This window comes from Stegostoma tigrinum, chromosome 2 (assembly GCF_030684315.1).
Source record: "Stegostoma tigrinum isolate sSteTig4 chromosome 2, sSteTig4.hap1, whole genome shotgun sequence".
NCBI lineage: Eukaryota > Metazoa > Chordata > Chondrichthyes > Orectolobiformes > Stegostomatidae > Stegostoma > Stegostoma tigrinum.
In genome coordinates this window covers 124,183,361-124,196,723 of record NC_081355.1, presented here as the reverse complement: position 1 = coordinate 124,196,723, position 13,363 = coordinate 124,183,361, and the positions used below count along the sequence as shown (strand labels likewise).

The 13,363-nt window shown below is 41.3% G+C and overlaps 1 protein-coding gene across 3 annotated transcripts in view; it reads left to right on the top strand.

Annotated features, from left to right (window-relative positions):
• Nucleotides 1-13,363, top strand: part of odad2 (outer dynein arm docking complex subunit 2) — a 354,164-nt gene that overhangs the window by 178,554 nt on the left and 162,247 nt on the right. For all 3 annotated transcript variants that reach the window (XR_009443219.1, XM_048560000.2, XM_048559992.2), the window contains one exon: nt 3,241-3,395. Coding sequence is in view for 2 of the 3 variants with exons in the window: in XM_048560000.2 (XP_048415957.1) it covers nt 3,241-3,395 (155 nt within the window). In the remaining variant the exon portion in view is untranslated. The remainder of the gene's footprint in view (nt 1-3,240; nt 3,396-13,363) is intronic.

Sequence of the window (13,363 nt, the reverse complement as noted above, 5' to 3'; positions counted from 1 at the left end):
GGGCTAAATACAGAGAAATTTATTTCAAATTTAAAGTGCCACCCTCCACAATATAGATGCCTAACTTAAAGGATTTTCTGAGTTAGTTTCCAGCTTTTTGTGTTCGTTATTCACATTCAAACAAGTAGAGATCTTTGGGCACTCTGTAGACCTTACACCTACTTTGCCTGTTTTGCCAGAAATGGTTACATCTATGCCCTTCATCACATCTGACAGTCATCATATTTTCAGCACAATTTTGTTCCTACTTATGACCTTTTTAATTAAAATGTGAGTGTTCAAGATTTTTGGAAATGCCAACATGAGAGTGAAGTAGAAGAAAATGAGTTTTAGAGGACAATCATTTACTTTGAGAGTTGGGAATTCATGCTCTTCTGCTGGTAGATTTGAAGGTAGGGACTCATTAAATCCATTAACCGACCTGCCCCTGTCCCATCTCCATTTGCAGCAGCGAAGGTGGTTTCATCTGGCCTGTCTGCTGCTGAGTTAACACCAGTTGAGCCCCTATAATGGGGATTAATTTCTGCTGGATGATCTGGTGGTTGACTGAGGTGAGGTACTAAGAGGTCCCTCTTTAATTGGCTCCTTGAAAGATTTCAGTTCCCCAGATCGCCTTCCCGCCTCATTGTCATCTCAAACCTCAGCCTCTAAACCCCTTTGCCAAGACATTGGCTTGAAATGCTGGCAAGATCTCCAAACACTGACTCAAGCACTGATCCATTACATATATCGATTGAATAGTATAGCACAGGAGCAGGCTCTTTGGCTGACCATTTCTGTGCCAAGCATGATGCCATTCTAATCTAATCCCTTTGACCTGCACATGGTATGTATCCCCTGTTCCATGCCTGTTCACATGTCTGTCTAAATGCCTCTTAAACTTTGCTAACATATCTGCCTTACCACCTCCCCTGGCAGGCATCCACAGCACTATGTCTAAAAGTCATTCCTCGCATATCTCTTTTAAACTTGCCCCCTCACGGCAAACCCATTATCCCTAGTATATGACATTTCCACCATGGGAAAAAGATTCAGACTATCTATGTCTGTCATAATTTTACATATTTCTGTCAGGTCATCCCTCAGCCTCTGATGTTCTAGCAAAAATATTCCAGGTTAGTCCAACCTCTCCTTAATAACTGTTACATTGTAATCCAGGCAACATCCTGGTGAACCTCTTTTGCACCCTCTCCAAAGCTGACGGCTTTGGGCATGCTTGCTTTCATTGGGAAGAGCATTGAGTAAAAGAGTTGGGGTGTCTTGATACAGCTGTACAAGATGTGGGTGAGAGTTCTGTGTGCGGTTCTGATTGACCTACTATAGAAAGAGTATGTAAACTAGAAAGAGCGCAGAAAAAAATTAATAGGATGCTACCTGGACTGGAAGAATCAAGTTATAAGGAGAGGTTAGATAGGCTCTACATTTTTCCCTGAAGCTTAGGAGACTGAGAGCTGACCTTTTTGAGGTCTGTAAAATCATGAGAGGCATAGATAAGATAGATAGCCAAGAACCTTTCCCAATGGTAGGGCAGTCTTAAACTAGAGGGCATAGGTTTAAGGTGAGAGGGGAGAGATACAAAAGGGCCCAGAAGGACAATTCTTCTTCACACTGAGGGTGTTGAATTTCTGGAACAGGCTGCCAGAGGTAGTGGTGGAAACAAGTACAATTTCATCATTTAAGAAATATTTAGATAGGTACATGGATGGAAGAGGCGTGGAGGGTTATGGACCAAATGCAGGCAAATGGCAATAGTATAATTGTAAACACTGGGCAGCATGGGCAAGTTGGGCTGAAGATCCTGTTTCCATGCTGTAAACCTCTATGAAATCCTTCCTATAGTGCAGCCACCAGAACGGCACACAATACTCCAAATGTGGCCTGACCAAAGTTTTGTACAGTTGCAACATAACTTGCCAACTTTTATACTCAGTGCTTGACAGGTGAAGGCTAGCAAAGAACAGCAACTCATATTCCTCTTGGAAACCCTGCAGCCTAATGGTATCAATGTGGATTTCACCAGCTTCAAAACCTCCCCTCCCCCTATTGCATCCCAAAATTAGCCCAGATCACCCCTGCCTCGCTAACCTGTTCTTTTTCTCACCTATCCCCTCCTCCCACCTCCAGTCGCACCTCCATTTCCGACCTACTAACCTCATCCCGCCCCCTTGATCTGCCCATCCTCCCTAGACTGATCTGTCTCCTCCCGACCTTCCCACCTATACTCACCTCTACAGTCTCCATCCCTGCCTCTTTAACTTGTTTGCCTCCTCTCCACCTATCTTCTCCTCTATCCATCTTCGAACCACTTCCCCCTCTCTCCCTATTTATTTCAGAACCCTCTACACCTCCCCCATTTCTGATGAAGGGTCTAGGCCCAAAATGTCGGCTTTCCTGCTCCTAAGATGATGCTCGGCCTGCTGTGTTCATCCAGCTCCACACCTTGTTATCTAAACCATAAGCCACCTTTACCACCTTATCTGCTTGTGTTGCAACTTCCAGGGAGCTATGAATTTTGACCCCAAGATCCTCCAAGGTTACTGCATGCCTCTGATCTGAAGTACTGGAGTATTGCCAGCATTTGATTGGCCAGCAGCTCTCTGAGGCAGGACTTTCTGTCCCTGAAGGATGAAAATCCCACTTCTAAACTATTAACAGCCAATTGACTATTAAAAGTGTTCACCTCAGACAGCTCTCCCGTGAATTTTTAGCCTGGAGCTCTGTTGTGGGGAATTTGGCGCCTCATATATTTCAGTCTATAATTTGAATATTTTCTGAGCATGAAATTATTTCCTGTTTGAGACTTAGGTGAAATGAAAAAAATCATTCATGGGATTTGAAATTCCACTATTTAATTTTAAGATAAACAGATTGATGCCTTCATTAAACTAACACAGAGGAATTTGATGCAATATTGTAATTAGTGCACTAAGAATAGAGAATATAGTGGCTTCAGCAGCCAAACATGTTAAAAAATATTCTTCACAACACCTTTTTTTTTAAGATGGGCAATAAATGCTAGCCTAACTAGTGAAACCCGCATCCCATGAAGAAATGGGAAAATGAATTGCCTCTTGGCCCCTCTGTAGTTGGTATTATTTTTCTACATAAATCCTCATTGAGGCAAAAATTAATTTTAGTTATGCTTTAAACAGAGAAATTTCATGAGGCATTGAATGAGTTTTGGATATAATTCAGTTTGATTCTGTATTCTTCATACAGTTTTGTGCTTTCCATTCATAGTGTGCAGAGGATGAGGAAACACGTAATCTTGTAAGAACTCATTTTGGACTGGGACCTCTAGTCACGCTTGTCAGCAAGTCTTATAATAAGCAATTATTAGCAGCAGCCACGGGAGCTGTCTGGAAATGTGCCATCAGCATGGAGAATGTAGAAAGGTATTGATTAACAATGACTGAGGGGCTTTAGTTCCAGAATAAATCTGTTTCAACCAGATAAGTACATTTACTTTAGAATTTTCTGTTGCAACACTTTGCAGTTGTATACCTCAAATAACAGTCAGAAGTATGGCTAGGAGAGAAATTGCATGAATGTTTGCCTTTATTGGCTATTTAACTCAATTTCCTTTTAAAGGCCTTTTTTTAAATATTAATAATGCCTCAATGATATGCTGAGTAAAATAATGCATTTTTATTGACCAGTAAGGATATTTTAATGAAGAAGTTAAGAGTTTTCTCTGTTGAGAGGAGGTATACTGTGGAAGGTAACTTAACCCTGTCCCGTGGTGATTCTGGGTAAGTCATCAGTAAAAATCACTGTTGAGTGCTTACCTTTCTATTTGTATATCAAGGACCAGGGGTCCTCATTTTAATCATGAAGTTATTTTAGTTGACTGAACAGTCCACTCAATCAAACATGGACCTCTTGAATACATGTAATGCAGAGTCTCATAATACAATTTAACAGAAGATTGCTTACCAACCAAACAATCAAACCTAGCATGGTTGGTCTTTTGGGGTCACTGAAGCACTATTTAAAGGGACACATATCTAGGACTGCACCAAAGTATTTATGGACCATTTTAACGTTTGGCATGCCAGGAGAGTTTTCAGCTACCATTGTATTACTTTCTGACACCCTTTGCTTCACATTTTCTCAGTAGGCTTTATCCATTCCTGTCATTGTTAAAAGGAAGCTCCGAGATATGAAAAATGTGAAATATTTTAATATTGATATTAACCAATGGAGGGAATTTTTTGCTGTGGGAGCTGGTTGGAAAACAACATTGTTTTCTGGGTATTTAGTGAAAGGTCCATTTTCTCATCTCCAATAATCTATCAGGTCAGCCTTCAACTTGCTGAGGAACAGAATATTTGAGGGCCAGGATCTCAGACCTGTGATTAAGCTCATTGTTTATAGGGCATCAGTGATCCCTGTGCTCATATATGCTCCAGAGAGGTGGATAACCTACAATGTGCACCTCAAAATGTTGGAGAAGTGCCTTTACGAGATGTTCCAAGTTCATTGACAAATAACGTGGTCTCATTGAAGTATCCTCTCCCAGTATGACATTATCAACATTAAGGTGATAATCATTGTAAACCAGCTTTGCTGGGTGGACCATTTTATTCATATGTATTACACCAGACCCCCACGGCAATTGTTCTACCAGAGCTTGGTCATCGGCAGGAAGACAGCAGAAATGCTTTAATGATATCCTTAAAGCACCCCTGAAAATATCAACCATTCCCATAGATTCATGCAAATAATTGGCTTGTGGCCGACTAAATGGTGGAAGATTATTTGGGAAGTCACTAAATAAATTGAGAAACTTCATTGAAATCATATATGGGCAAAATCAATATTTCAGGCATAATACAGATGCCTCAAAACACCATTTCTCCCTGACCCTGCAAGCATCTTCTGTCATCCATGCAGATTATGCTTTGGAATTATCAGCCAACTGAGAACATATCAAAACAGGCTGGAAGCAAGTTATCCCCGATACTGAGAAGAAGCAAGATCTCTGCATATGATGGATAATGTTAGCACCAGTTTCATTTGAATGGAGCAACAATTGGTGAAAAAGGAAAATTGCTGTAATTTTAATTTTCCTCCTCACTTCCCCACTCTTACCTCACTATCCTCGGCATCTTATACTGTATCAATGAAGCTGTCCATACTCGAGTAAGGTAAGCAACTTACCTTCTGTCTTTTCATTGTCCAATTTCAACATTGAGTTCAAATTCTCAAATCTTTTGTTTTGAGATAGGGCATCCATAGGTAATGATTCAGCATTTTCCCATATATACTTCTTCCAAACACTTCTTATTTCTTCATTTCTGCCATCACCCATGCCCCATTTTGCATTGCAACATCATCTCTTTTATCATTTAATCTCTCTTGTTTTCAACTTAATCAAAAACTGTTTTCGCTATTTTTGTCCACTCCTCACTTTCTTGCCTAAATGCTTTGGACTTGTTTTATCTCCAACTTTTTTTCAGTTCTGATTCTCTGTCCAGCATTTAGAGTATTTTACTTTTGTACACCTATTGTATGACTAGTTTCCAAAAGTCAGTTTCATGCAAAATTTCAAAAGGTGCCTGGTAGCTGTCATGATGTATTTATCCTATAACTCAGCCATCACCTCAGATTACAACCTTTCTATAAACATAACAGGATGGCTGTTGATTGACAACAGATACCTCAACACCATGGCTCATGATAAATACTCCACTACCCATCATGCCAGAGGTTTCCACTTTCTTAATAGAATATTATTTTTAATATAGTGCTATTTCAGAATTCCCTTTCAACTTCTACTTGTGTTGATTGAACTGGTTTACTTAAAGCTAGGTCAGCTTGCTGAGCTTTCATCAGTCAACACTTAATGTACAATTAATGGACACTCACTTCAAATTTTTCAAATTGCCAAAGAATGTTTCAAATAGCTAACCATCTGACTGCAATGCCACTTGACCTCCCAACAATGGAATTTGTTCAGCCATTGTTCGGACAGTACACAAGAGAAAAATTCCTGGCATCTTTTCCTGTAAATTCTCCATCTCTTTGACCTCACTTAGCCTTTCTGTGACTTGCTCGAGCCAAATCATTCCCCAGGAGTAGTCAACTCCATCTACAGATAAACTATGGACTGTTTTTATTCTTCATTCACAGGATGTGGGCATTGCTGGCTATGTCAGCATTCTTGCCCATCCCTAATTTACCAGCGGGTAATTAAGAGTCAACCATTTTGCTGTAGACCTGGAGTCACATGTAGGCTAAATCAGGTAAAGATGGCAGGTATCCTTCCCTGGATTTTCATGACAAATGACACCTACCTCATGGTTATCATTAAGCTCTTAATTCCAGAATTTTTTTTTTAATTGAACTCAAATTCCACTATCTGCCATGGCAAGATTGGAACTTGGACCCCTCTAGTCATTACCAGGGTTTTTGGATTAGTAGTCTAGTGATAATACCACAAGGCCATACCATTACCATTTCAGACATTAGGTCACAGTTCAGGTGCCTGAGATACAAAAGTATGGATATAAACTCTCTACCAATGCTATTCAACTTTGGCACTGTATCTGCAATCCAAATGGAAGTTTATGCCTTATACCAGCAAAAGAATTTGTATGGCGGTTGTATTCCTGAGTTTAATAATCAGTTTGTCTGCCTTATTTGAGAGATAAAGAGTTACTTTTCATTTTGACAAGAACTACCTGTAGTTCTCAGGTATCTTGTCCATCTCTGGTGCACGCACAGAGATGTTTTTACATGACTCACAGCTGCAATCAGAAGTACAACTTGGTCTGTTGCACACTCAGTCAGGGTAACAAAGTGTGGAGCTGGATGAACACAGCAGGCCAAGCAGCATCTCAGGAGCACCAAAGCTGACTTTTCGGGCCTAGACCCTTCTTCAGAGAGGGGGATGGGGAGAGGGTTCTGAAATAAATAGGGAGAGAGGGGGAGGCGGACCGAAGATGGAGAGAAAAGAGAGAAGAGTATAGGTGGGGAGGTAGGGAGGGGATAGGTCAGTCCAGGGAGGACGGACAGGTCAAGGAGGTGGGATGAGGTTGGTAGGTAGGAAATGGAGGTGCGGCTTGAGGGGGGAGGAGGGGATAGATAAGAGGAAGAACTGGTTAGGGAGGCGGGGACAAGCTGGGCTGGCTTTAGGATGTTCTAGGCCCCGAAACGTCAGCTGTTGTGCTCCTGAGATGCTGCTTGGCCTGCTGTGTTCGTCCAGCTTCACACTTTGTTATCTGTGATCACAATTCACTAAGCTTTCAGGTACTGATGCAGAAAGATATGTGTAGTTGTCAGGTGAAGGTGCTAAATTGGGGGGAGAGGTGTTGTTGGGTAATTACAACAATATTAGGCAGGAACTGAAGTATGTAAATTGGAGGCAGATGTTTGAAAACAAATCAACATATGGTATGTGGGAGGCTTTCAAGTGTACGTTGCTGGGAACTCAGCACTGGCACATTCCTTTAAGGATGAAGGATAAGTATGGCATGTTTAGGGAAACTTGGATAGCAAGAGATATTGTGAGCCTAATTAAGAAGAAAAAGGAAGCATTTATCAAGTCTAGGAGGCTGGGAATATACGAAGCAAGAGTGGAATACAAGGAAAGTCAAAAGAAATTTAAGCAAGAAGTCAGTAGGGCTAAAAGGAGTCATGAAAAGTCATTGGCCAACAGGATTAAGGAAAATACCAAGGCTTTTTACACATATATAAAGAGTAAGGAGGATAGCCAGGCAGAGAGTTGGCCCACTCAAGGACAGGGAAAGGAATTTATGTGTGGAGTCAGGTTAAATGGACGAGATATTAAATGAGTGCTTTGTGTTAGTATTCACCATAGAGTAGGACTTGATGGATGATGAGTCTGGAGAAGGGTGTGTAGATAGTTTGGATCATGTTGAGACCATAAGGGAGGAGGTATTGGGGGTCTTGAAAAACATTACGGTAGGCACGTCCCCAGGCCCTGATGGGATATACCCCAGAATACTAAGAGAGGCAAGGGAGGAAATTGCTGGGGCCTTGAGGGAAAACTCTGTATTCTCACTGGCTACAGGGAAAGTCCCAGAGGATTGGAGAATAATCAATGTTGTTCCTTTGTTTTAGAAGGGTAGCAAGGATAATCCAGGTAATTGTAGGCTGATGAGCATTACATCAGTGGTAGAGAAATTATTAGAGAAGATTCTTCGAGACAGGATTTACTCCCACCTGAAATCAGTGAACATATTAGCAAGAGGCAACATGGTTTTGTGAAGAGGTGGTCATGTCTCACTAACTTGTTTGAGTTTTTTGAGGAAGTGACGAAGGTGATTGAAGAAGGTAGGGCAGTGGATGTTGTCAACATGGACTTCAGTAAGGCCTTTGATAGGCTAACTCATGGCATCATGATACAGAAGGTAAAGTTGCATGGTGTCAGAGGTGAGCTTGCAAGATGAATAAGAAACTGGCTTGGCCATAGAAGACGGAGGATAACAGTGGAAGGGTATGTTTCTGAATGGAGGGCTGTGACCAGTGGTGTTCCTCAAGGATCAGTGTTGGAACCTTTGCTATTTGTAATATATATAAATGATTTGGAGGAGAATGTAACCGGTCTGATTAGTAAGTTTGCCAATGACAGGAAGGTTGGTGGAATTGCGAACAGCAATGAGGACTGCCAAATGATACAGCTGGATATAGATCGGTTGGTGACTTAGGCAGAGAGATGGCAGATGGAGTTTAATCCAGAAAAATGTGAAGTAATGCACTTTGGAAGGTCTAATCCAGATGGAAAACACAGTAAATGGCAGATCTAATCCAGATGGAAAACACAGTAAATGGCAGAACCATAAAGAGTACTGATAGGCAGCGGGATAGGCAGAGGTACACAGGTCACTGCACGTGGCAACGCAGGTGGAAAAGGTAGACAAGGCACAAGGCAAGCTTGCCTTTATCATCTGGGGCATTGAGTTTAAAAATTGGCAAGTAATGTTGCAGATTTATAGAACCTTAGTTAGGCTGCATTTGGAATATTGTGTTCAATTCTGGTCGCCACACTACCAGAACAATGTGGTGGCTTTGGAGAGGATACGGAAAAGATTTACCAGGATGTTGCCCAGTTATGGAGGGCATTAGCTATGAGGAGAGGTTGGAGAAACTTGGGCTGTTCTTACTGGAATGACAGAGGTTGAGGGGTGACCTGATAGAGGTTTACAAGATTATGAAGGGCATGGACAGAGTGGATAGTCAGAAGCTCTTTACCAGGGTGGAAGAGTCAGTTAGCAGGGGGCATGGGTTTGAGGTGCAAAGGACAAGGTTTAAAGGTGATGTATGAAGCAAGTTTTAACACAGAGGGTGGTGGATGCCTGGAACTCACTGCCGGGGGAGGTAGTGGAAGCAGATATATATTGACTTTTAAAGAATGTCTTGACAAATACATGAATAGGATGGGAGTAAAGGGACATGGTCCCCGGAAGGGTAGGGAGTTTTAACTGTGACGGGCAGCATGTTGGTGCAGGCTTGGAGAGCCGAAGGGCCTTTTCCCGTACTGTAATTTTCTTCATCCTTTGTTCTTTAAAGGGGAAATATGCTTTCGCATCCACCTGGTCAAAACCCTCAGGAGCTTGTATGTTTCAATTAACTCACCTCTGATGTTTCTAAACTCTGAGGATATGGACCTAGCCTGCCTATCCTTCCCTCAAAAATCATTCCAGGCCTTAGTCTGGTCAACCTTCTATGAACTACTTCCAAGGCATTGACACTCTTCTGTAAGTAATTAAGTGGCCAGTACAATACTCCAGACATAGCCTCACCTGTATGATGAAAGCATAACCTCCCTCTTCTTGCAAGAAGTTATCTCTCAATAAACCATAAAATTCTAATTGCTCTCGTGATTACTTGTTGTACCTGCATAACAACCTTCTGCAATAATTGCACAAGGAAACCTAGCTCACTGTGCATCTTGGAGTTCTGCAACCTTTTCAACATCTATTTTGTTAACTCTTTCCTTTTTGAAACTGAATAGAAGAGATGGCCAGAATTGAAGAGCACTCTTTAAACCTGGTACCAGTCAGGCAACATATTCTTTGAGACTTGTGCCCTGAACTGAAGAAAATGGTCTTCATCCCCTAACTGTATTGTCCCCTGCTACAAGTACTTTCCTTTTTGTTTCCACTTGAATGGTCCTGCACTGCAGTACTGCAGTCAGTTTGCTCATCCTCCCTCCAGTCATTGCTCTGGACCACACAAGCTGAAAGAACATTAAATTTGTTGCACAATTGCAAAGCTGAGAGATTATTGTTGCTACCTTTTGAATCCCCATGGCTGCCTCCCTTACAGTTTCACAAATGCCTCAACCACAGACTAATTCTGAAGTAGTTAACTAAGACATTTCTTAAACAAAGGTTTCCCAAGTCTAATAATTCTAGGATATGTTCCAACAATGGCCTCAGCAAAGCTGCTGGAATGCTGTGGATGCTCATGATGGGGCTCTTGAGATGTATCTGACCCAGTGTATTCAGGAATGTATTGCAGTGACAGACTCATTGTAAACTGTTACATCTTGAATGCACCTAGGACAGACTGGCTGAGCTTACGTCTGAGGGAGGGTCACCAGATCAGAAACGTTAACGCTGATTTTTTCTTCACAGATGCTGCCAGACCTGCTGAGCTTTTCCAGCAGCTTCTGTTTTTGGCCTAGCTTACTTGCTGGGTCACAGTTAGTGTAGTTGAAGAGGTAGCTAGTGACTGATGACTTTAATTTGCAATAATGACAGCCTGGCTATATTGTCCGTCAGATGCTGATGCGACTTTAGAAGACCACATGCATAAATGCATGGAATCCGTTTGATCTGTTGTAGATATGTTGATAATTTGAAAGAACAAATGTGCACAGTCTTACAATTGTGCTTTTTTCCCCATAACCATTTAATTTGTCATCTAGCCAACTCACTGTTAATATTACTCATGGAATTAAGGTTAGATGATATGGAATAAAGGGAATTCTAGCTATTTGGATACGTACTGGCTTGAAGGTAGGAGACAGAGGGTTGCAGTGGGGCGGTCGCTTTTTGGACTGGAGTCCCATGACCAGCGGCATACCACAAGGATGAGTACTGGGTCCACTGATTTTTGTCATTTTTATAAATGATTTGGATGTGAATATAGGAAGTATGGTTAGTAAGCTTGCAGATGACACCAATATTGGTGGTGTAGTGAACAGCCAAGAAGATTATCTCAGAGTACAAGGGGACCTGAACAGATAGGTCAATGGGCTGAGGAGTGGCAGGTGAAGTTTAGTTTAGATAAATGTAGGGTGCTGCATTTTGGTAAGGTAATTCAAGGCAGAACTTATACACTTAATGGTAAGGTCCTGGAGAGTGTTGATGAACAAAGAGACCTTGGAGTGCAGGTTCATAGTTCCTTCAATGTGGAGTCACAGGTAGACAGGACAGCGAAGAAAGCATTTAGTATGCTTGCCTATATTGTTCAGTGCCTTGAATATAGGAGTTGGGAGGTCATGCTGTGGCTGTATTGATATTGGTTAGGCCACTTTTGGAATAGTGCATTGAATTCTGGTCTCCCTGTTCTAGGAAAGATGGTGTGAAACTTGAAAGGGCTCAAGAATGTTGCCAGTGTTGGACAATTTGAGCTATAGGGAGAGGCTGAATAGACCGGGGCTACTTTCCCTGAAACATCAGAAGGCTGAGGGGTAACCTTATAGAAGTTTATAAAATCATGAGAGGCATGGATATGGTGAACAACCAAGGTCTTTTCCCTAGGGTGTGGGAGTCCAAAATTGGAGGGCAAAGGTTTAAGGTGATAGAGGAAAGATTTAAAAAGGGCTTAAAGGGCAACTTTTTCACACAGAGTGTAGTGCTTGCAAGGAATGAGCTTCCAGAGGAAGTAGTGGAGGCTGGTATATTTACAACATTTAAAAGACATCTAGGTGAGTGTATGAATATTAAGGGTATAGAGGGAAATGGCCAAATGCTGGCAAATGGGACTGGATTAATTTAGGATATCTGGTCAATACTGACAAGTTGGACCGAAGGCTTTGTTTCTATGCTGTGTATCTGTATGACTCTATGTCTCCATCAACTTTCCTCACCTTCTGAGGTAGAGCTTTTAAAATCAGTGAGAACATTTCTCCTCATTGCACCTCCAGACCTTTTGCCAACTATTTTAGTCTGTGGCCTTCATTTACTGACCTAGTCATCAGAAACTCTAATATTTCTCCGTATTCTCTATCAACACTTGTCATCACCTCGAAAACCTTCCATTTTATGACTTCTTAATCTTTTCTGTTCCAAGGATAATAGACTTAAATTTAAAAACTCTCCTTATAATTTATCTCCCATTCCTCGTAACATCCTTGTAAATCTCCTTTGGTCTCTTTCTAAGGTCTTTAAATATTTCTTGAAGTATTTTTATTCTTTCATGGATACGACTATAGCTGGGTAGGCCAGTACTTGTTACTCATCATTAATTGCCTTTGAAAAGGTGGTTGTTAGCTATCTTTTTGAACTCTTGCAGTTCATACATTATACTTCCACCAATAGTTCTACTTGGAAGAGAGTTCCAGGATTTTGATTCAGTGAACATGAAAACAATGGTGAATGAAGTGGTGAAATTGTTATCAGGAGATGGATAAATTTTCTCTTTGAGCTACTCCACGAGTTAGAAATGGAGAAAAAATGCTCCAAAGCTACAGGAGAAAGATTTACCACACATTGGTTTCCAAGGTAGTTGCAGCATAGGTTCGAGGGCCAAACATAATCTTGTTGGAGATGACAATTACCTGGCATTAGTATGGGACAAATGTTCCTTCCTCATATTAACCTACTTGTTGACCAGGAAAGTCTTTGGCATATGGCCACAGACTGCTTTCAGTGAGCAGTTACAAATGCTGCTGAACATTATTCACTGACAATTGCACATTGCCACTTCTGACTTTATGATAGAATGCAGGTCATTGATGAAGAAGTTGAAGTTGTTGGAACACTATGCTGAGGAACTCCTGCAGATTGATATTATATGGCAAGAAACTTCAGTTGATTGATATTATATGGTTAGACCTCATGGTTACAAAATCTTCCGAAAGGATCAGTGCAACTCGTGCTTTGCTAAAACGTCACTCAGCTTATGTACACTTTCTAGTGTTGGTGCAATATTGAAATCCTCTAGAATACATTGCAGGATTGGTTACCTTCTTCCAGTCAGCATGAACTGAAATTGCTGCTTTTAGGTGCTTTGTAGGGAGAAAGAGAAAATGAAAATGAACTAAGAGTAGAGTTTATATCATTGTGAACCAGGGGATGAATAAATTAGGAAGGGAGAAGAGTGTCAAACTGAACTGAGTAGGTGGACAAGAAAATTGAGGAGGAATAACAACATGACAAGGGAA